Consider the following 24,299-nt stretch of genomic DNA (forward strand, 5'->3'; position numbering starts at 1 on the left):
TGGTTTTCCTAAAAACACAAAGAGACACTAAAGAGAATATGAAGTTAATTTATGGCTCTGCTGGGAAAAGAGATGGTGAAAAAATCCGGTGACTGTTAGTGCTTGGGACCTTAGAGGTCAGGTGCGGGATTCAGGTAGTCTGGGCTGGGATCCCTGCTTAGTCAAATGTGGGTTACATGAATTTGTATAATCTGCCTGAATTCCCTGGCACCAGGGCTGAGCACTGTTGAGAGAACATCCTTTAACCTATCCTTGGTAGCAGATCTAGGTACTGAAATTTTTTCTGTACTAATATCTAGGTGCACCACATTTTCTGAAGAAAAATGAAGTTAGTTGTCTGGGGACCCATATATTGTTAAATTGTTAATTTGTTAATATGCAGAAAACCCTGGTTAAGTTCCCCACATTAAGTAAAACCAGGCATTGTGAAAATAACCTGTAATTCCAGTATTCTGGAGATGTAAGGAGGAGAATTAGGAGTTCACCATTATCTTCAACTGTATAAGGAATTTGAGGAGAGCCTGAGGTACATGAGATTTGGTCTAAAATAAAGAAAAAATAATTTCAACAGCACAGTATTCATTTAGTGCAGCTTGTAGGGTATTAGAAAAAGACCCAGACACAGTCTTAAAATCATCCTTAGTCTTATATTTTAAGAATATGACTCAATTCTGGATGCCGTACGTATCTAAGGTAAGACTTTTTTTTCTTTTTATTTCCAACTTAAATGATGGCTCAGCAGATCAAGGTACTTATTTCCTAGGTTAGCCTAATTTAGTCCCCAGGACCCACAGGATAGAAGAAGAAAAACAAATATTCCAAATTTTCTCCTGACATTTACTTGTATGCCATGGCACACAGGCATCCAAGGTTAGAGAGACAGACAAGTAGACAGACAGACAGGAATACGTGGACACACACACACACACACACACACACACACACACACACACACACACACACTAGATAGACAAATAAATAAATGTAAGAAAATTTAAAGTTTTCTTGAAATTGAAATTTCTCTTAAATGCTTTTAAGTGTAACCTGCAGGATTGATCAGAATCCTTTAGATTTAAGAATCATTGAAACATCAATCAGAGCTACGAATGACAATGCCTCAGTTAACTTTACTCCTTCTTATATATTTGTGTTTATGGTCACTCAATTTTGCCATTATTCAGAAATAGGAGTAGGTAAGCTCTTACTTTGTCTCATCATTTTCCAAAACATATTTACTGTTTGGCTAAAAAAAAAATGTTTGTCATGACAACCACAGACACCCGAAGGTTCGTCTATTAGCAGCAATGCAGGGGAGAGGGCTATCTTTAACAACAGTAAGAAGCCAAGGCAATTATCAACTAGCAAATAGCCCTACATCCTAAGCACTAAAATTGAGCAACTGTTCCATTCTGGCTCATTTTAAAGAGCAATAAAAAAACTGAGGCTGTTTTTTTCTGTCCACTCCAACCCTAAATACATGGGAAATGTGATTTTCTTCTGACAAGTTTGAAGAAATTAAATGAACTTAAACTAAATATCTCATTCCTTTAGTTTTGCCTCTGTTTCATGTAATTGATATTTTACAAAGGGTACATATTTATTGCTACATTTTATACATTTTACATTTTTCTATGAGCATGCATGGTCTGTGTGTGTGTGTGTGTGTGTGTGTGTGTGTGTGTGTGTGTGTGTCTACATCTGTGTGGGGAGATGCATGTTCATGTATTCAGGTATGCAGAGGAGGACCATGCTTGTGCTTGATTGCTTTTTGTTTTATTTGGATGCAGAATCTCTCACTGACCCAAGTGCTCACTGACCATGTTAGTACAGCTTGACAGTTTGCTTGGGAAGCCCCTGAGCTCTACTCTCTGTGCACTGAGATTACAATTAGGTCACCACATCTGCCCAGGATTTGCATGACTACTGGTATCTATACTCAGGTCTTGCACAACAAGCACATTAATTAATTTTGAACCACACTGTAGAATTGTTTTCTCCTAACTTTATCTTACATGCTAATATTTGTAAAAGAGAAAAAATTCTAAAGAATAAACAAGAAGTCTAGTTGGGGACTGTTGTCAATTAAAAGCAAATTATGAATGTTTGATATTTTTCATTTCAAACTAGTGAACATCACTCGAAAGGGCCAGAGTCATACATTATTTTGCCTGTAATTAATATATTGCTTATTTTATATAGTTTTTTATTATACAGATATACTAAAGAAATATGAAACATGCAAAAACAACAAGTACACAAATCAGCCTGTCTTTAACTATTTAGGAAAACATAATATCATATATTCATTTTCTGTCAAGGTTTAATGGTGGCACTATTTAAAACCACTTTGAATAGTTATCTCTTCAGTACAGCAAAGTCTCTGAAATGAGTAGCTGGAAAGACTGGGCATAATGAATAGTTCCAGAATTCATTTGCATTTCTTAGGAAATAAAATCAGCACCTCTTTCAGTTTTGATGAGTTAGCAGAGAGGTAGGAGCAGTGTTTGGGATTTTTGAGTGTGTTGAGGAAGATAATAAGAACAGTGTATTTCTGAAGCTGAAATCTCAAGATACTAAAATACTTTCTTCCATGACTATTAATCTTTATTGAATTTGATTTTCTTTGTTATAAACCAAGAAATACATCTATCATATACTGTATTTGATCAAACCTACCCCTTCCCCTCCAATTCCTCTTCTATGCCCCCTACTACTTATCCCTCCTACCTTTATATGTTTTACATGTTGTGTTGTTGCTCTTATTATTGTATATGGATATTTTTTAAACCCACTAAGCTTAATTAGTAACTTAATGTTATTTGTATGAGCGTGACTATAAGTCTGTCTACTATGCATGTCCATTCTCAGGCTTGCATCCCTGAAGTAACCTGGTGCTTTCTCTCATGGAAGCTATCAGTTGCTCCTGATCAGATTCCCTGTTTATGCTGAGATTTTATCTGTCTTGAACTTATAGCTGCTGTGAGTTCATTAGTGAACAGTCATACCTGGCAAATACTATTTCACCACAGACATTGACTACCCCTAGCACTTAAAACCTTTTTATACCCTCTTTTTAAAAGATGCCAGAGTCAAGGGGAAAGAAATTTTATACAACTAGCCATTTTAGAGCTGAGCAATCCACAATCTGTGTTCTCTGCACGTAGAACAGTTGTGAGTCTCTGTATCAATCTCCATGTACTGATTAAAAAAAAAGCTTTTTCGATGTGGATTCAGAAATGTACTGATTTATGTGATTTATGTGCATAATGATAATATTTTAGAGGGCAATTTATTACTAGGTTCACTTAGCAGAGTAATAGTATTAGGCTCTCTCCTATGGCCTATGATTGAGGCAACCATGGGTTACTGTCCCAGTTAAGAGTAGCAGTCATGAGTTACATCCTGTAGTTCAGGATTTAAAGCCTGACCATGGGTTTTGAAACAGTTAACAGAACTAGCCTTGGGTTAAGTCTTGTGGAACAGGACTTATGTCTAGTAAGAAAATGGTTTGTTATTCCCATGACTTTAATGCCATTACTATAACAGTGGTCATGAATTGTCAAGGCCATGTTTATTGTAGCTTATATGATTCACAGCTAGTTATGATTGATGACTACCTTTTTTCTATAGTAGACTTTATAGCACTTCCAGCATTGTGAATGCTAGTCCATATGGATGAAGCTTCAAAATCAATTCAAGTTTGATTTCTCCATGTCACGTGACTCAAGTATATTGAGTGTTCTACAAGAGTGTCTTGCCTTCAAGATCTGGAAAGCAACAAAGAGCAATGCCAATAGCTGTAGTTTTTTAGTGAAATATAGTATCCCATTGAACAAACTGATCAGCAGTTAACATATGCCTAGTACTTATCTTTTTATTTGAATATCTGTAGTATGCTGAGAAACATTTCTCTCATTTACATGTGTGTATGTGTCTGTCTATATTGTAGAAGCTTCAACAGTAATAGTTTTGAAAAGTGTTTTAAAAAGTTCATCATGCTTTTCTATATCCCTCTACATTACCTTCTGCCACCCCACTGAACGCTTCCTGTTTGATATCTCTAGTTCTTTTTTAATACACCCTGCATTCTAACTGTGTGAATGTGTGTGAGGTGTGTGTGGGTGTGGGTGTGGGTGTGGGTATATTCATGGAAAACAACTTACTAAAATTAGATCCCTCTTTCTCTCAGGATTTAAGACAGGTGGTCAGGTTTAGGAGCAACCCTTTTTCAAAACACATCTCCTCAGCCTGAAATTTTATGGTATTTAGACACATTCTTTTTCTGTTATAAAATAATTTCAAGGAGCTGGAATTCTCTGAACTGTGTTTAAAAGTGTATGGAAGTACATAATGTGGCAGACCCCCAACCTCTGTCCAAGTAATCGTTCTAGCATCATCTAGGTCTCATTTACTATATCTGCTACAGGAAAGTGAAAACTGGAGGAAAGGAAGCTATCAAAATCTATTTACAGCTTTTAGTCTTGAGTACTTAGTCTTGTAGTCATAGCTGTAATACTATCTGAAATACAATAAAATATAATAAAAATATAATAAAAGAAAAAATCAGTCACTTCTACACACACACACACACACACACAGACAGACAGACACATGTGCAGACCTCTTACTATAGTAAGAATGTAGAATCAATGTACCACAGTACCTACCTTGTTTGTAGCATACCAACAACTAAGGAGAATGCATTTTAGCGTACATGACGATCATGGATCTTTTGTTCCTGTTTTGAATCTTTTTTAGTTGGTGGAAATAAAAAAAAGCTCATCAAATAAGAATGCTAGAGACTAGCTGATGTTCAAAGACCGTCCCCATGTCCTACATATGTCTTAAGATCTTCCACCAGTTCCAGTATCAATATATTTAGTCTTATACACTGAGTCACTGTACATTAAGAACCAGGATGCAGAAAGTCTATGAGCTAAGCTTGGGTCGGAATGAATATGTATTAGGAACCAGAATGTAGAAAATTCTTCAGCTATCTAGCAGATGTCTGAATAAATGTGCTTTCATTTGTTAGAAGGTAAACTAAAGCATCAAGTGAATGAGTATGCAAGTTTAAAGAATAAAAACAGGTGAGTTGAACTCTCCCCTCCTGTTCTGTGCAAAAAGAGAAGGAAAAAGGTTGATTTTCACCAACCACTCTGCAATGCCCCTCACTCCAGGTTCCAAAGGACTTCAGAATTCAGCTGTCAGTGAAAATTTATACTGATTTATTTTTCTTAATTCAGATGGAGACAAAAACCTTGAGGCTACCAATTCTGAGAAAATGAATATTTACCAAAAATGTACAAATTTCATGAATTATCTAGTAGGTGAATAGCTGTTACAAAGTCCTTGTGAGTCTTGGTAGAGCAGATTACACATGAAATTTGCCAGGCTTCTTCATGAACTGTGGCTATTCATATACCATTCCTTCCTCTGTGTCCTATGTGTGGGTGATTGCAAAACTGTCTGCTTTCCAAGTTGCCGGGCAATCTGTCCTTTCCAGGTTATACTGACTTTAGGATTCAGCTTTACTGTCTCTGTCCTTGAAAAGCATTTTGGAGCACTGCCCCTTTGATAGTATTGGAAATTTTGTCTTTCTCCTGTGGAGGTTCTTTCCATCATTATTTTGAATCTTCAATTCCCTTGCATCCAAAATTTTCCACTTTGAGAGTAAAGGTTAAATGAACAAATGATGCTCATTGAAGGCTCAATGAATGTCTTTTTTCAGCTTTATATCCACAGTGAGATGTAAGTCGCCTAGTAGGTTCAAGTACTGATTAGGATAGAGGAAAGAAGTAGTGAAAGAAAGAACAATGGAAGAAGGAAAGAAGGAGAAAAGAAGAAGGTGGCATCATAAACACAGTACTTTCCATGAGCCTGGTACCTTAGAATACAACATAGAAAATTGGTTCTGATAATACTAGGAGTTTAAGTTCAGAGAAAGAAACTGTGTTTGACTGCTGAACATAATTTCATTGATCTTTGACCCAGGAAATGGTTACTTTCTAAGGCATTATTACCAGTCTCTCTTTCATTCTGTTCCAGGAACTGGTGGTTGGTCCCCAGTAGATTCGAATGCCCAACAATGGCTCCAGATTGACCTTGGAAACAGAGTGGAGATTACAGCTGTAGCCACACAGGGAAGATATGGGAGCTCTGACTGGGTGACAAGCTATCGCCTGATGTTCAGCGACACAGGGCACAACTGGCAACATTACACTCAAGAAGACAGCATCTGGGTAGGGAATACTTTTCTCTTCCAGTAAATAAAGATGAGGTGTGTTAATGCTAACTAGTGAGTGTCTCTGCCATCATGCAGACTCAAACTTTGAGTGCATAATCACTGTCCTGTGTCTACTCAGAAATACTGAAACAATTACAGCTGTAATTGTTGTACCCTGATTACAGTGTAGGTCTATCTCAAGTGAAATTAGAGTATTAGTATGTTTCAGTTTTTCTAGCAATTTCAATGACTTTAAGACAAAATTTATTATATCATCCATAAAACTAGAAAACATGGTGAAAAGATCTGTAAGACTGTGCAACTGACTATCGTGCTTTGTTTTGGCCCTTGTGCTGAAGTAAAATTCTGCTAATATAACCATTACTAGTAAGAACTTTCTTATGGTTCAAGGTTACCATCTATTGTGGTAGAGGAATTACAGATGTGGGAGCTTGATATGTCTGGTCAAATGGCATCCATAATCAGGAGTAATGAATGCCATGCTAGTGCCCATCCTGCTTTCTCCAGGATCCTAACCATGGAATGTTGCCACCCATAGTGAGCTAGTAATTCTATCTATATTAGGACAATCAAGTAGTTCCCTAAAGACATGCTTAGATGTTCAGTTCTCAAATTTTTTTTCAGATTTTGTCAAATTAGAAATTAACATTTACCATCATAATGGCTGAGGATATTTCTGAATATATATATATATATATATATATATATATATATATATATATATATATATATACATACACACATACATATATATATATATATATATATATGTCACCGGTTCAAGTTTTCTGAGTATGTGATTATGCCTGAGGAATATATATCCTTCTCTGAGTATGCTAAACACCTACTATTCAAGGTTCAAAAAACATTAAAATATAGAAAAATAGTCAAGTTAAGATTTGTAAGTAACTGTAAGTAACTGTCAGTTAGGGAGGAAATCACATACTCTAAATTGTAAAAGAGTACTTTCTTTCCCATTGAAACCATACACTTGTGAACCTCTTTAAATACAAGCTATCAGGAAACCAAAAAGGAAAAGAATGAAGGGATAAGAGGCACATGGTGATGCTAGCTGCAGAAGTCTCTAGAGGCTGGAGATTAGGGCTTGAATACATGGTTCAACAGGCACAGTGCTTACCATCAAAGGACAAGAACTAGAGTTCAGATCCCTGGAACCCACAGAAAGGTCAGGAGATATGATGGCATCTCTAGAGTCCCTCAGAGAAACTACCCAAGTACATAATGAGTGATAGAGACAAAACACCTGAAGACAATTTTATGCAACCACAAACAAGGGCACACATGCATGAGGATGCACAAATATATGAAATTACATGTACATATAAAGAAAAAGAAACAATACTTTATATAAAGTAACAAACAAATGCTGGTTTTTTCATTTAGAAGAAAAAAATCATAAATTTCTTCTCAAAGAACATAAAATGTGAAGACATGGTGATCCATATCTTTCCTCCTCAGAGAAGTTTTGACTGCAGCCTTGACTTCAGTTACTACATCTTTCTATACTAGACTAACTGTACTAAAAAGAATGTGTTTTAGCTTCACTGATATTTACTGCTGATTCACTATCTGGATCTTAGAAATGAGATAATTATTCCAGTTAGTTAGCAAACATGAACTATTTTCATCTTTACTTGAGTCATTTATAACATTTACTGTAATATTTTGACTGGGCAGGGCTTTTTGATGAGTCCTAAATTGTCATTGAAAAGATTGTGTGGGGTTGGGGATTTAGCTCAGTGGTAGAGCAATTGCCTAGGAAGCGCAAGGCCCTGGGTTCGGTCCCCAGCTCCGAAAAAAAGAACCAAAAAAAAAAAAAAGAAAAAGAAAAGAAAAGATTGTGTGATATGGTTCCTGCCCCTGTAACAGAGTGAGCAGGGCATGGGTATCTATGTGGGAGGCTTGTACACACACACACACACACACACACACACACACACATATATAGATATAGATATAGATATAGATGTAGATATAGATATAGATATAGATATAGATATATAAAACATGTACACAATTGAGTACTGCTCAGCTATGAAAAACACTAACTTCATGAAATTCTTAGGCAAATGGATTGAACTAGAAAATATCATCCTTAGTGAGATAACTCAATAAAAGAAAAATACGTGTGATACGTACTCAATGATAAGTGGATATTAGTCCAAAAGTACGAGTTACCCAAGATACAGTCCACAGACCACATGAAGCTCAAGAAGAAGAATAACCAAAGTAGGGATGCTTACTCTTTCTTAAAAGAGGGAACAAAAATATTCAAAGGAGGGTATATGGAGGCAAAGTTTGGAGCAAAGACTGAAGAAATGACCATTCAGAGCCTGCCCCATATGTGGCCAATATACAGCCACCAAAACTAGATAATATTGAGGAAGCTAAGAAGTGCATGCTGACAGAAGCCTGATATAGCTGTCTCTTGACAAATACAGCCAAAGCATGTCAGATACAGAGGCAAATGCTTGCAGCAAACCAGTGAACTGAGAGCTGGACTCCCTTTGATGGAATTAGAGAGAGTTCAAGGGACTTGCAACCCCATGTGAACAGCAATACCAACCAACCAGGGCTTCCAGGGACTAAACCACTACCCAAAGACTATACATGGATGACCATGGCTCCAGCTGCATAAGTAGCAGAGGATGGCCTTGTTTAGCACCAATGGAAGGAAAAGCCCTTGGTCCTGCCAAGGCTGGACCCCCCTGTATAAGGGAAGTTCAGGGTAGGGATGCTGGAAGGTGTGGGTAGATGGGTGGGGGAATACCCTATAGAACAAGGGGATAGGGATGTGATGGGCAGCTTATGTCCTGGAAACCAGGAAAGAGAATATCATTTGAAATGTAAATCAAAAATTAAATAATAGAAAAAAACAAACAAACAAAAAATATGGTAAATGCTGAGACCGTTAGGACAATGCTCAAGACCATGTGGAAAAAGCCTCTGAACACGTGAGTTCCAAATATATAAATAGGATTTCTCAACTATGCAAAATATATGATACAATATTAATCATATGAGGATCTTCATGGGCCTAAAAGAATAGAGACAGCAGCAGTATGAGCCAGCTTGTCAGAAATATACAAAGGCAGGCAGATACAAAGGCTAGTAAATTCCTGACTTCAAAGTCAGCCTGGGACAAAGAAAATTTAGGTCCTGATGTAATCAGAGTGGTGATCTCAGAAACAGATCCTAGCCAGTTCGATTACTGTCTTTCCTTACAGCAACAGGCAAATCCCTTGAATTCATTTGTGATGTTAAGAAAAATGAGCTTGCTCTCTCTTTTCGTAGGAGTCAAGGCTAATGGCAAATTTTCTCACTGGTAGAATAATAAAAAGAGACTGGGGCTAACCATTGAATTGATATGTAAATGTGCTTTGTTTTGAAGAGCTTGGCTTTCTGATGATCAACAAAGAAAGCTGTGTCAAGCAGAACACAGACTGTTAGCTTGCACCCTATTATTTAACTTCAAGTCATTTCATCTGCTGTTCCCAAACTCCACTTCCTCAGAACCTCTCACCAAGCTGAGGCTGGTGTTTGGCAGCTTTTTATTTTGAAAATAATCTTAGAAGGCTCTTCTATCTCATTTCTCAATATTGAAATACACATCAATTTTTACAGATTTGTGCTTGTTTTGTTGTTCAGTTTGGAGTGAAAAATAAGCACTCTTACTACCCTGGGAACAATTAAATTTTTTATGTTTACTTTAGGGGTAAAAATGGATGTGAGATCATTTATTTCCTCTCAAGTTTTACATCAGAATTGGTTGTTTTGAGACAGAGATGAGGTTTTAAGTTATTTCGTTTCCATGGTTTAAAAAATGATCCAAATTTCATTTTCTTCAGATCTAAATGCCCTTCTCTAAAGCCTTTCTCCCACTCAGGAAACTTTTTAAGGAGGCCTGTCTCTGTGCTTGGGGAACAGTTGGCAAGGGACTCTAAATCTTGCTTGTTGTGATAGGTTACTTAAGTTTCAAGTGTTTTTTTTTTCAAGAGTTTATATTTGTTTCTTTGTTTGTTTTTCCTTTCAAGGCAAGGAAAATGAAGCCCCCCCCACTCTTCTACATTTATGGAAAATGAAGCTTTTACAAAATGGACTGATTTTAGGGTGTTTAGAAAAAGAACTGTGGGATTGTCAAGGTTCTTAGAACTGCAGGTTGATTTGGAAGACTGTTGTCACCCTATCTCATCAACCCTTAACAGCCTTGACAATGACCAGGCACCATTAGCACCCTTAGACAAAATTAAGTTTTATTTCTAAGTTTTTATTTTATTTTATTTTATGTTCACTTCTGGGAAAGAACCTTTAAAAGAGAACTTTTCAATAGACAGGACAAGATCCTGGTCTGCTGCAAATCCAATTTGGAGAGTTCTTCATCTGTCACTGAGTAGATCATTCATGAACCAATTCATGAATGATCCACTGAGCAGCCACTTAGCAATGCATCATAATTTATTTAAAAGCTGAGCTCCTGGCCACTAATTGATCAGTGAAGGTATTTCAGGGACAGATTTAACAACAAATTTTAGATACCTTGTGAATCTATACTCTCTCTAAATTGTGGTATAGACATATCAGAAAGATGTAAAGATTAACATTCTAACTCTGAGCAGCAGCTTGGGCCAGAGCAGTTTGCTTTATGCATGTTGGTAGGATGCATTTGTAAATTACATAATAAGCTGTACTCTTCATTTTGTGTGATTACTAGACCCCAAGTAATCAGGCCAGAGTGCAGTGCCTTTACTCACTGAGCCATCTGAGTTCATTATTTAGGTCAGCAGGGAGGCAGGACAGATAAACCACCCAACTCTCATGTTTGCTTATACTCATCCATCAAAACTTACAAAAAATGTTTCTATGATCCAAACCATGTCTCTTCTACTTGGTCCATGAAAGACCACCTTGCATTTGATGTAGGTTACTTTTTCTAAGAGGGTAGAGCTCTATTCATTCTTTACAGGATAACATGAAGACTGTTGCCAGAAGTAAGTAAATAACATGGGCAAGATTCCTGGGGGAAAACAGTAACGTGTAGAATCACATCCGTGAGGAAACAAGGAAGCTTGCAGGGCAATTTCTATGAACTGATAATCCTAGCTCATAATACAACCTCCCAAAGTTCAAAGTGATTTCCTTTGGTTATCTGTCCCCTGGACATGAACGTCTGTGTAGCACATGTCGTTTAACCAGAGCTACAGATGCAATGAGAACTCTGATAAGATTATGAGCACATCATTTTATCTCTTATTGATGCCTAATAGGTTTATTCTATTTTACAGAAGACAATAAGATTTCAAATATTTAAGAAACCTGGGCTCTATTACAGGGACAGAGCCAGTTTACAAAATCAGCTATTCCTGTAAATGATGTTTAAATACAAGCCACCGGGTAATATCTTGGCCTAAAAGCAATAAGTTAGGAACTGATGCCCTCTGATTATGGAGATGAAGCAGCCCTCACCAAGATTTCAGAAAATAATGCTCAGCTAAAGCAAAGCAGAAACTCAGTCCTCCTTGGAAATTCTGGTATGGGGTGATTTGTGGGAAGTTGTGATGGACACAGGGTTGCAAAATCTGTGTTCCCACTCACCTTCCTAACAGCAGGGACAGTATGAAGAACAGTCTATCAATCTTGTAGACATGTACCCATGAGGAATTGTATTCCAAAGTAAATACAATAGTGTGACCCAGAGTAAATGTGCTCCTTTACATTGTTTCTTGTTAGCTATTTTGGCACAGTAGCCAGGAAAGACAGAAATATACCGGTCTTTCACTTTCCTCTGAGTACCTTGCATCTTCTTCAGATTCGTTTTGCATTTCTTGTTTACTGAAACCATAATGCTTTATACTAACACATCTTTCAGACTCTGCACTGTGGATTTCTCTGGTTTCGGTCACTTTTTAGATTCTGCGTATGAGGCTTGTGTTGTCTACCGAGCATTTTCCTTACTCGAAAGTCAATTGAAACACTTCCCCAATTTCACCCTTGAACAGCTCCCAAATTTTCTTGGCAGGTTGATTGGCTCTCCTATCTTCGTAATTTATACCCATTTATTCTGCAATTTTTTCCTAGCATATCCTCAGTGTTGATCACTGTTTGATATACTATTTAAACTTACCAATTTCAGAAAATAATTTCAGAGAAAGAAGCTCAATACTATAGACATATATCTTTTAAGTACTCATGTTATGCCTAGTAGCAGGCTACATGAACAGAGAGTTAAAGATGTACTCTCTTCCTCTCCTGTACATCCAGAATCATTAAGAGACTAAAACATGGCTCCTATATACCACGGCCTGAATTCTAATTTGGCTAGGAGTATGTGCTACACATTTCTGTGCACTCTGAAAATAAAACCATATGTTGTGTGTTCTGTTCTGTCACTTTCTCACTTAGTCCCTTGGGACAGATCCACTCAGTGAAACTTGAGATAGGCTTGGAGCCAGCAAGACCTAGTGATCCTCCTGCCTCAATCCCTGATAGCCCTGGGTATACAGGTAGGCCAAGGGTCAAACCTAGCTTTTTTATAAATTTTTTTAGGAGAGTTCAAGGGATGGATTCCTAGATATAGACCTTAATGCTTATATAGTGATTATTCTTAGCCACTGCTCCATCTTCATAATCTTTGCTTTACCACCTTTAATATAAAGTAATGAGACTACATAGAACAACACACCATCAAAGAAATTTGCTAGAATTTTTGTTGCTTTGAACACCGTGTTTTATTCATTAGTGCCTGCCTGGGGCCTCCAGAGAACCAGGACTAAAATACCATGGCTGATGACTGCCTGGATTTTAAAGATATTTCTCTGATTTGTTTTCTCACACATATACACTTGGAAGTATACATTATGCATGCTAACTTTTCAGTTATACACTATTTAAAGACCAAAGTGGAAGGATAAAGAATACTAAGTGTTTCCCAAAAGGACTAAGGAACTATATCATTTTTGTTTATTTAATATTATGTTTAATATATGTTTGTATATAAGCATATATATTAATTAAAGCTATGATACTAGAAATGGCAATACATACCCACAAATAAAACTCATATTCTAACTCAAAATTTTTTGAATTTAGAAAAACTAGTAAGTTGTTGGTCAGGGGAGTCCAGGAGACCCAAAGCAATATAGACTAGCATTGTTATCTTTGGTATAGCAAAGGAAGGTTCAAAGACACCACACACTTTGTACATAGGTTTGTAGGAATCAGTGTAGTTTTCAGCTGGACGAAACCCTGAGGATTAATGGTAATAGTATTGAAAGGAGGCATGAAAACTGCCACAGAGCAAAGTAGTCTGTAGTCAAGCTATAACACCTACATACCACAATAATGACCAATCGTGCAAGAAATTCCTGAAGGTCCAGGACCAGTATTTATGTCCTAGGAGTAACTAACTGCAGCATGGACTTGGACCTAAGGGCTCAATAAGAGGCAATACAGATCTGTTACTGCATACCTAGTCAACTACCCAAGGCTGCTGAGGTCATAGGGCCTATAGGAAAATATCCTGTAGCCATTATCTTAAAACACTATAATCTTTAATCCATTGTGAATTTTTATCTTCATTCCCAAAGATACAAGTATCTCTTAAACCTCATTTAAGAAGATTCTTTTCTTAATAGCAGACAGAAACTACTACAGAAACCATGACTGGAGAAAATGAAGGACCATGAGATGCCTGTCCCCAACTAATACCTTCATAACACAACCTACAACACCTAAGGCTCAAGGACTATTGCAGATGGGTAGAAATACTGTATTAACAAGATGACCTGGACATCTTCTGTGAGCTAGTCTTCTCTAAAACGAACAAGAAAATTAAAAGTAGGGGCTGGGGTTAGGGATAAGGGGTGGATCTGGATGGAACCAGAGGATAAGTGGGAGGAAAATATAATCAAGACACATCCTATGAAATTCTCTGAGTGAATAAACGTATGTAAATACATATATACATATGCATGTCTTTTTCAGGAAACCCCCCAAAAAACTAATACAACCTATTTTAAATAGAAATAAATGAATAACTCTGCACATTTAGTATGTCAACTTAACAGGGTCCACCAATTCAAGATCAATTCCCGCTGTGAAGCAGGCATGATTTTAGCTGTGCCACTGGATAGAAATGTAATCTGTCCTGACTTAGCACATCATTGACATCAGCCATGGCAAGGCAAGTGTAGACATCCTTGCCTCCTGACCCCCAGCCTTCATTCCTCCACACTTCTTGCTTAGAGAAGGTGGCTGCAGATTACCTTGCTTGGGGTGGTAGGCAGTCCCTGGAAAGGAGTCTTAACTTCCCATTGATCCAGCTTTAAATCGCCAAGTATAGACTTCTGAAGCTCAGTGTTCTCAATGAGATACCCCAGTGGCTGTCTAGCCTTTGCTGACCTGAAACCTGAAGGAACCCTGCTGAAAAAGGAGGGAGAACCAAATATCTTAATGAACAACTGGTTCTTGCCCCAACCTCAGCAGGCTTCTCTCTAGCCCTCCGGCTTTATACTAATCTTAAAACTTCCTGACTAATGCCCATCTGTTTTTCTTTTTAATGTGAGCATTAACTGTGATGTTTCAGGGCACTTCTCTATGTGGGGTTTAGCCTTTTCAGGAAGCTAATGCTTTCTCACATTGACTCAGAAGGCATTTACACACATTCCATGGACAGGAAGTAAATATGTGGTCTTCAGGGTTAATATTCATATGGACACTTTCTATGAAAGAGCAGATAATGACAATCCCAAATTTAGGGGTATTTATAGTGGGATGTGACCCAGAAGCTGATATAAAAGGACTGGGGCAATTTCCTTAAAATTACTTCCTCTAAATCCAGTTATGAAATTACTCTTGTTTTCAAACTATTCCATGTTTCACAGAAATTTCAGTTCATAATATTTTCAATATATATGAACAATTAGATTCTGAAGACTTTCTCCTTAGAGTAGAAGAAATCAGAGGTGATATTTCAATTTTAGCATATTTTTTCTTCTCTAAATTTACTGAATTAAATTAAGTATAGTGTCTGAGAGAGATATATTATAGTATATACTATAGTATCTGATAGTATAGTATACTATAGATCTGATAGAGAGTTATTTTTAATTGCCTCTTTTGCTTTACTGAGGTGTGTGTGAGTGTGTGTGTGTGTGTGTGTGTGCTGATGTGCACCCACATGTGTGTGCTTGCATGTGGAAGCCAGCCCTAAAATTTAGGTTTTCTTCCTCCAGGTAATTTTGGAGACAGTTTTTCTCAGCAGCCTGGATGCCTTGAATTGGTTTCTGTTGAAGGACCTGCAGATCCCAGGAATCCAGTTGTCTGTACTTGTCAAACGCTTGCATTACAATTGCACACTCTCACATCCAAATTTCACTTTGGTTCTGGGGCTAGGACTCATCTTCATTTTGCATACTGAGCACTTTATAAACTAAGCCATCTCCACCCTCATTATTGAGCTTTTTATACTGTACATGCAATTTGTGTTTCATCTTTAAGCTGTTGTTTTCTTCTATATTTTGTCTCAGCTTTGAAGTTAAAATAATCTCTGGCTCTGATAGATAACTAAATCCCTAGGAAGCTTAGCTCTCTCTCTTGGAAAAGCACGTGTAATGAGGATGCTAACCTCATATGACCTGTTAAAAGGTTTCAAAAATGAGCATGCCTCAAAATGCCCCACAGGGCTGGTTAAGGTACAGTGTGAAGAACTCTGCTTGAAGAACATCTGACCCAGGTCAGAATTGGGTTAAGAATTTAAATTTCTAAAAAGATATCAAGTGATTGTGGAGCATTGGCTATGTCCTCCCTTTGTGAAGCACTATGTAAGTGTATGGATTCACATACTTAATGGGGTTGACCAGAGCTAAAGTGGTGAAAACTATGACTATTATTGAAGCCAGTATTTGGCATCCACTTAGTGCAGGTAACCAGAGGACACCTATTAGTCTCAGTTTCTTTAATTTGAGCTTAGTATACAAAAGAAAGAACAAGGCTAAAGTGTCAGCAGTTTGTTTGTTTGTTTGTTTGTTTGTTTGTTTGTTTATTTTGCATAAACTGAAATCTCAGTGGGACAGATAATCTCTTCTTGGGTTGTGGGTAGAGTTACCCAGGCAAGCTCATTAAAGTCAATTAGCTCAGAGTCCTTGCATCTATAGAAGAGTCTGGGGTTATACAGATGCTTGAAGTAAAGAACTCTAAGGCAAAATCGGAAACCCCAGGTTTTTAGTAGGTCTGTAGTCAAACGCATAGCTTCCAACCCTGGAAAGGGCTCCTGGAAACGAAGACTCTCTGGCTTTTAAAAAGGAAAAAAAGCTCAAAGGATACTGATCTTCAATAAGATTGTTAAGCTCATTATCACAATAGCAGCCAGTGCTAAGGAGAGAATTGTGATATAAAAACCACAAGGCAAAATTGCTCTTAAGGAAGAGTTTATTGTTGTTGACTCAATGTGAGCTAAACAAAGAGGAATAATGAAAAGTTGATGGATGCAGAGTAATAATAAAACTGGACCAACCCCACAGGCAAAATATTGAGTGTGCAGAGTTTATTTGTTTCATGTCTATGCCCAGTTATAATGCTTCACATGGAGAAAATCCTTCCCTCTGTCTGAGACTACACAGATACTTTCCACATTGTTCTGAGACACAGCAAAATGCCAAATGGAACCACAACAAGTATCATACATCCGGAACTTGTCTTGAAAATAATTATTATACTCTATAACCTGAGACTGAATCAGGAATTGAGGTATAACCTGTAAATCAAGGTAGCAGTGAATTCTTTCTTCATAGGTATTGCAGAGAAGAGCTCACCACAGAAGAAGAGAAGGCTCATCAGTTAGGAACTCACAGACCAGACCTGATCTGGCACTGCCTTTTCCCCTTCCTCTCCTCTCACCCTCCCATGTCCCTCTAACCCTCTACCTACTGTGATTATTTTGTTCCCCCATCTAAGAAGTACTGAAGCATCCACACTTCGGTAATCCTTCTTGGGCTTCATATGGTCTGTGAGTTATATTCAAGTCAAGCATTGGGAGGCCTGTGAAGGCTCAATGCCCCCAGCATAGGGGAATGCTAGTGTGGTGAGGCAGTAGTAGGGGGTAAAGTGGAACACCTTCATAGAAGGAAGGTATATGGGATAGCAGGTTTGTGAAGGGGAAACATAGAAGGGAGATACCATTTGAAATGTAAATAAATAAAATAACCAATAAAAAATTAAAAAAAAAAACTCACAGTACTAAGCTCACTTCAGTTCTCATCATCCATGTATGGATAGTCACAACCACTTGTAACTCCAGCTCTAGTGGATCCAATACCTATGTTTGTGAGAATGGAAGAAGGTTCACACATAGGGCTCATGTGGCTCTTGGTGTATAAAAAGCAAGAACATGTGCTGCACCAACACTAAGGCTAGAGTTCAAATACCAGCACTCACATAAACTGCCAGTTGTGGCCACACACATTTGTATACACAGATCTGTGCAGGACAGAGATAGCAAGATCACTGAACTTACTGTTTGCCAGCAGGCTCATGTTTCAATCAGAAACAGTTTCCCAAGAAAGTAAATCAGAGAATGGCAGAGCAGAATACTTTGACCTTTTCTGGACTCTGCACAAACGCACAGAGATAGATGTACCCACACTACATGTGCACTCATGCTCCCAAACCAAGAATCAAAGAGGTTTGACTTGCGCAATAGAAAAACTACACATAGTATAAAAGATATCCCAAGCCGCATTAGGGCAAGATAACAGGGAATCTGTGTTTAAGAGAGCTCTACCTAGAAGTCAGGATCTGAGTGCACTTTCTATTAAGATAGCTTTCCCCACACTTGGAAACCCTAAGGTTGCATTGCTAGTTCGGATGTACACATACAAGCGACTGCATGTCCAGAGACTCATAGCTGAAGATCAACAACCCTGTCAAGCAAGTACAGCACAGCCTCTCTCCCTGAGCAGGAAGAGCTTAATCAGTTTTCCCTGTGTATTCTGCTTCTGTTTTACGGCCAGGCACTGTAGTCACAGCTCGAATGTCTTCTTTATGCACCTACTTCATCCCACAAATATGTTATCTTATGGGTGTTCTCTTTTGAGGTGGATTTGTCACTAAATTTCTGAAACAAATAAATGACAACTCAATAAATGGTTTTGTCACTTCTGTGTAATGCATAAAAAATTATCATGTAAGAAAATTGAAGATCAAGTGTGGTTGGGGAGAGATTTTAAGAATAGAGTCAGAGTACTCAAAAGTTTGACTTACAAAATCAGTGTAAGTGTTTATGACCAGTTTTTTTCTGGAACCTGAAGAATGCAAGATGGCCGTATTTATATGTGAAGGTGAATGAAAAAAAATTCTACTTTCAGGATGTGACCCTAGTATCTAAGCAAGAGTTGATAGATTATATATGTATGTCTGTGTGTGTTTGTGTGTGTGTGTGTGTATAAATATGCATGTGCACATAGAAATGTACATATTATTATTCAAATACTTATTTATATGTAAACCTTTGAACTAAATGTATTTGTGTTTTAGAGTTAATTTTATTTATATGTATAAAATGCATTTAAATAAATATGTACTATACATACAGATAAACTTGAATCTTAGCATGCTGGAATTATTTTGAAGTGTAAATTTTAATCATCTAATTTTTAAAAAATTGTGATTGTTATTAAAATACTAGAAAATGAGTACATATACTTTGTATTAAAAGTTAAAGTTTGAAATTGTGTGTCTTATGTAAATTGTGCCAAATTAGTGTAAGGTTGTATTAGCAAGAACCAGTATCACCACAGTGGAAAATGTTAAAGACATGGAACAGTGATTTATTCCTCCCATCTAAGCACCACTGCCCATTAGTAACAGTTCTAAGCCCTGATATGAAAAAAAACAATGAGGTAGCTTGTCCCTAATATTGCAGTGGCAATAACATAACTTTTTCCTTGGCTTAGTTACTTCTTCAGCTGTGATAAAGTAAATTGACAACAGAACTTACAGGATACAGGATCTTTTTTTGTCTCTGCAGTTATAGGATGATATAGTTCATCATTGTAAGGAAGACATGATGACAGCATTGCAGCTGCTTGCATTACATCCCTGGTTAGGGAACAAAGACTGAAGAGGTGAACTGGAAAACCTCAAGGCTTATCCCATTGAGCTCTTTTTTTCCCATGAGGGTTAACCTCAATCTTCCTAAACAGTACTGTAAGCTAAGGTCCAAGAGTTCAATCACAGATACTACAGAGGATAGTTTACATTAAAAATATACCATTTAGTCTGGAGAAATGGCTCAGAGGTTAAGATCACTGTCTGCTCTTCTAGAGGTCCTGAGTTTAATTCCAGCCAACACATGGTAGCTCACAACCTGTAAGGAGATCAGGTGCTCCCTTTTGTTGTGCAGTTACTTATGCAAACAGAACTCTGCATGTATAATACACAAATAAATATTAAAGAAAACTATAACAGTCAATAAAGTACATGATAAGTTTCTGAATTAATTCTTTTCCAGATGAAGCATAAGCTAATAAATATGTACACTGGTTGGTCTGCAATGAATCATAGACATTATTTGGTGGGAGTTTTAGTTTAAGTGCCTGTAACTGCTGATACAAGTCTGTTTGACGGTGCATGGAAGAAGGCAAGGCAGAGGAAAACCTCACCATAGTTTCTCAGGTGTTGTCCATCTGAATTATTTTGAGACAGAGTCTCTCATTGTCTTGGTACTCATCAATTAGGCCAACTTGAAAGTAAGCCCTTGAAATATGCCTTTATAAGTGTGCACTACTTATATGCTGATTTTTAAAAAGAGACTCTGGAGACTGAACTCACATCCTTATTTGTCTAAGAAAAGAATTTACTAACTGAACCCCAGTATACAAGTAGGTTTTGATTATTTGTTTTGGTTGGCTGTTATCCCTTCTCTTTTGTCACCAAGCCCATTAGAATCAAGTGTATTTGCAATACATAATAGATATACTTCCTGAGTGTAAACTCATCTCAGAGCACAGGAGACACAGATGGTGCCCAGGTACAGATAAGCCAATAAAGAGTGGGCTGTAGATCAGCTGTAGCAGAGAACTTTCCTAGGATGTATGAGACTGTGTGTCCAAATCCTAGTATGTCTCAAAAAGGAAGAGTGAAAAGGAAAATTAAGCCAGTAAGTTCTTCATGTCAATCACAATCCCAGGTCCAGAATGGCTAACAGGGCTGAGACATAAAGAAAACTAAATCAATTTCCACACCTTGACCCACCCACTACAGGTACATGTATAACCCAAGAAGTGTTATTCAAAAATGCAGATATCCAGTTGCCTTGCTTCAGAATAAAATGCAATAATCCTAGTTCTTGGAGAATGTCATAACTCTTTTCTTTCTCTAAGCTGTCTGAGCCTAGGGTAAGGGACATATAAAGGACTCATTAATAGTTTTCTTGTTCAATAATTGTATGACTTCCATATTTACACAAGACAAGGGAAACAGAAAATAAATAATCATGTTTTAGAAATAACTAGGTCCTACTTATCAGGATGTTTGGCAGAATGGATACTGATAAAGACGGTAGACTGACTGAATTCATTGTCTCCCACTTGATCTGTCTTTGTCCAACCGTAGATGAAGTGTGTCTACCCCAGGGATTTAGATAAGATGCAGAGGAGGATTGCTCTCTGAGGCTGGAGCTGGATTACTCTCTTTCATTTGCACCGTTTTAATTTATGTGAGCTCTTTTGTACTCAGATTTAGGATGGACATGAGCTCTGTAATCAGGCAAAGGTTGAACTCTGCAACTTGCTAATCTTTTCATTCCGAATAGAAGTTCAAAGCTCTAGGTAATAGCACCTGAATCTGCCAGCCATTTGTAAAATCTATATCAGACTCACTGGGCTGTGCTAAATAGACTTCCAGCATCAATTACAAGATGGACGTGCTTTTTTTTTTTTTTGGAGCTGGGGATCGAACCCAGGGCCTTGCGCTTGCTAGGCAAGCGCTCTACTACTGAGCTAAATCCCCAACCCCTAAGATGGACCTGCTTAAATCAACAATATTTAAGTACTTATATAGTAACCTTGTTTGAATATCTAAAGTCACCTTTTTTCTCTCAAACGTAAACTGCTGAGTGCCTTGCAAGTCATACTGATTAACAGGAGTGAGAGTGACTTCAGTGCTGGTTAAGAAACATAAGGATCTCTGCTCTGTCCTCAGAAACTACATTAAAAAGGTCGTGTGAGGTTGTGCTTACTGGTAATCATAGCAATGGAGAGAGAGACCTGTGGATTCCTGGGGCACTTTGATGGCCTCCTTTGGTGACGCCAGGCTAATGAGAGCACTGCTTCAGTAAACAAGGTTACTAATGTCTGAGACATTGCACCTAACAATTGTTCCTTTTCCTCTCAGGCATTCACAAACAAGCATACACCCAGGAACACAAGTACCTGCATACAAGCACAGACTAATGCTCTTCATATTCCTGGGTATATTTTCAGAGGATAGCTGCATTTGCAGATTCCAGAGACTATGGAACTTCTTGGTGGTATGAGAAGGAATGGAAGTCCCATGGTTCTTGCATTGTTGAATAATACACTGCTCAGATTGCTTTTGGATGGAGAAGTCACCTCCAATTGTGCAGAATGAATACAAGTGACTAAGTAATCTGGTAGTAGATGCAAGTGGTTCTGGAACCAAAACAAACCACCTGGCGGGGTAGGCAGTTAACAGCAGACTCTAAGCTGCTGGCATTTCTTCCTAGGAAAAGCATCCCAGTGTACTTTTCAAATAACAGCTGGTACTTGGCTGAAGCTAGGCTGTTGTGTTTAGCATCTCCCTTGGAGGCAGAGAAGCTGAAGAATCACATGTGAGCTTCTCTCCTTGATTCAGTAATAACATACAGTCATTTTCGAGTAGGTTGAGTAGCTGTTCAAAAAGTCAAAATGCTCACTTTTGACAGGTTTCCAGTGGCATGAGCTTATTTGGCAATATGTTTCACTGCTTAGAGAAATTCTAAATAAAATAAAATTAAATTGGTTCCTATTTCCCACTTGGTCTCTAAGTTGCTAAATACAGTCTGAGATGCCATTGAAATTCTAATCCTTCCTTCTAGAATGTTGGTATTTTAGGCATGTTCCAAAAGGCCATGATTGTACAGTGGTGGAATTAGGTCAGAGTTTAGTGCATGCTAACATGCACTGATCTCACTGAGCTCCAACCCCAGTCTCCCAATAGAAATTCTCTAAACTTCTCTCAGAAATTGGAGACACTATCTAGTAGAAATTTCTATAAGGAAGTGCAATGTTACTATTGCTCAAGGAATACCACGCACATGGCTGAGATGTCACAGATCCCATAAAAGGAGGAGAACTCGAGGAAGTAACTGACTCTGGACCTGGGAAATTGTAAGAATACTGACTCAACAAAGATCTCTGAAAAATGAATTAAGTCCCCACATGTAAGACTGCCACTTTAGCTTAGACCAAAAACAATCTCCCCAGACAGGTAGAAAGAACAATTACTTGAGATTTGAAATAAGGAATCTATATATTCTGTTGTTCACCCTGTCCCTTATTGGCATATACATTTTTTTTAAAATTTGAATTTTTTATCTTTATTAACTTGAGTATTTCGTATTTACATTTTGATTGTTATTCCCTTTCATGGTTTCTGGGCCAACATTCCTCTAAATCCTCCCACTCCCCACCCTCCCCCCATTACTGCCCTCCCCCAACAGTCCCGTTCACTGGGGGTTCAGTCTTGGCAGGACCAAGGCCTTCCCCTTCCACTGGTGCTCTTACTGGGCTATTCATTGCTACCTATGAGGTTGGAGCCCAGGTTCAGTCCATATATAGTCTTTGGGTAGTGGCTTAGTCCCTGGAAGCTCTGAGGGATGACCAAAATGTGAATGCTTCACTCTTTCTTTAAAAGGGGAACAAGAATACCCTTGGCAGGGAATAGGGAGGCAAAGTTTAAAACAGAGGCAGAAGGAACACCCATTCAGAGCCTTCCCCACATGTGGCCAATACTTATATAGCCAACCAATTAGATAAGATGGATGAAGCAAAGAAGTGCAGGCTGACAGGATACGGACATAGATCTCTCCTGAGTGACACAGCCCGAATACAGCAAATACATAGGCGAATGCCAGCAACAAACCACTGAACTGAGAACGGGACCCCCGTTGAAGGAATCAGAGAAAGAACTGGAAGAGCTTGAAGGGGCTTGAGACCCCATATGTACAACAATGCCAACCAACCAGGGCTTCCAGGGCATATACATTTTTAAACCAGTTTAGTCTATGTGCCTTTCAGACTGTATCTTAGACAAACAAATGCATCCAATTCAAACACACAGAAGTTATGTAGTGAGTGCTGGCTTTGAAAAATGAATGATATGTGATTTTTCAACAAGCAGCAGTTAAATATTATGCTAAATCATGGGATTTACTCGTGAGAAATACATGTAACTCCCATTAGCTGCCTAGAAGCTAAGAGAAATATCATAAGTTTGGTAAAAATAAGGACTTACAATAAAGACTACAGTAATTTGTCTGAATAGCATTACTGATGATGATTTTTTTCTAAGTAAAATACCATCCGTGGACCAATTCTGACATAACTGTTAATGGAGAGCAACTTGTCACTGTCATAAAAAAAAGGTAGTTTAAGAGGATGGCCAGATAGCTCAGTCATGAAAATACTTACACACAAAATGAAGGCCTGAGTTTAAATTCCCAGCAACTAAATTGAAACGCTAGGCCCCGAGAGGCCTATGCCTATGATATAAGCACTGTTGAAGCAGAGACAAGAGAATCCTGAGTGTTTACTAAGCAGCCAGTTTAGGCAAAACAGTGAGCTCCAGGTGCAGAGTGACACTCTGTCCCCAAAACTTATGTGGATAGCTACTAAGGAAAGTTCCCTCCATTAACCCTGGCCTTCTCATAGGCACACACACACACACACACACACACACACACACACACACACACACACACACAGGAAAATGGTAATACACAAAATAACTGCACTCTTACACTCAATGAAAATAGAAG

General features: G+C 38.0%; 1 protein-coding gene across 2 annotated transcripts in view; it reads left to right on the forward strand.

Annotated features, from left to right (window-relative positions):
- The window catches only part of Cntnap5a (contactin associated protein-like 5A), a 982,002-nt gene that overhangs the window by 252,975 nt on the left and 704,728 nt on the right, over window positions 1-24,299 (forward strand). For both annotated transcript variants that reach the window (XM_087580548.1, NM_001047865.2), the window contains 1 exon segment: window positions 6,049-6,242. In XM_087580548.1, coding sequence (XP_087436674.1) covers window positions 6,049-6,242 — 194 coding nt within the window.

This window comes from Rattus norvegicus, chromosome 13, assembly GCF_021556685.1.
Source record: "Rattus norvegicus strain SHRSP/BbbUtx chromosome 13, alternate assembly SHRSP_T2T, whole genome shotgun sequence".
NCBI lineage: Eukaryota > Metazoa > Chordata > Mammalia > Rodentia > Muridae > Rattus > Rattus norvegicus.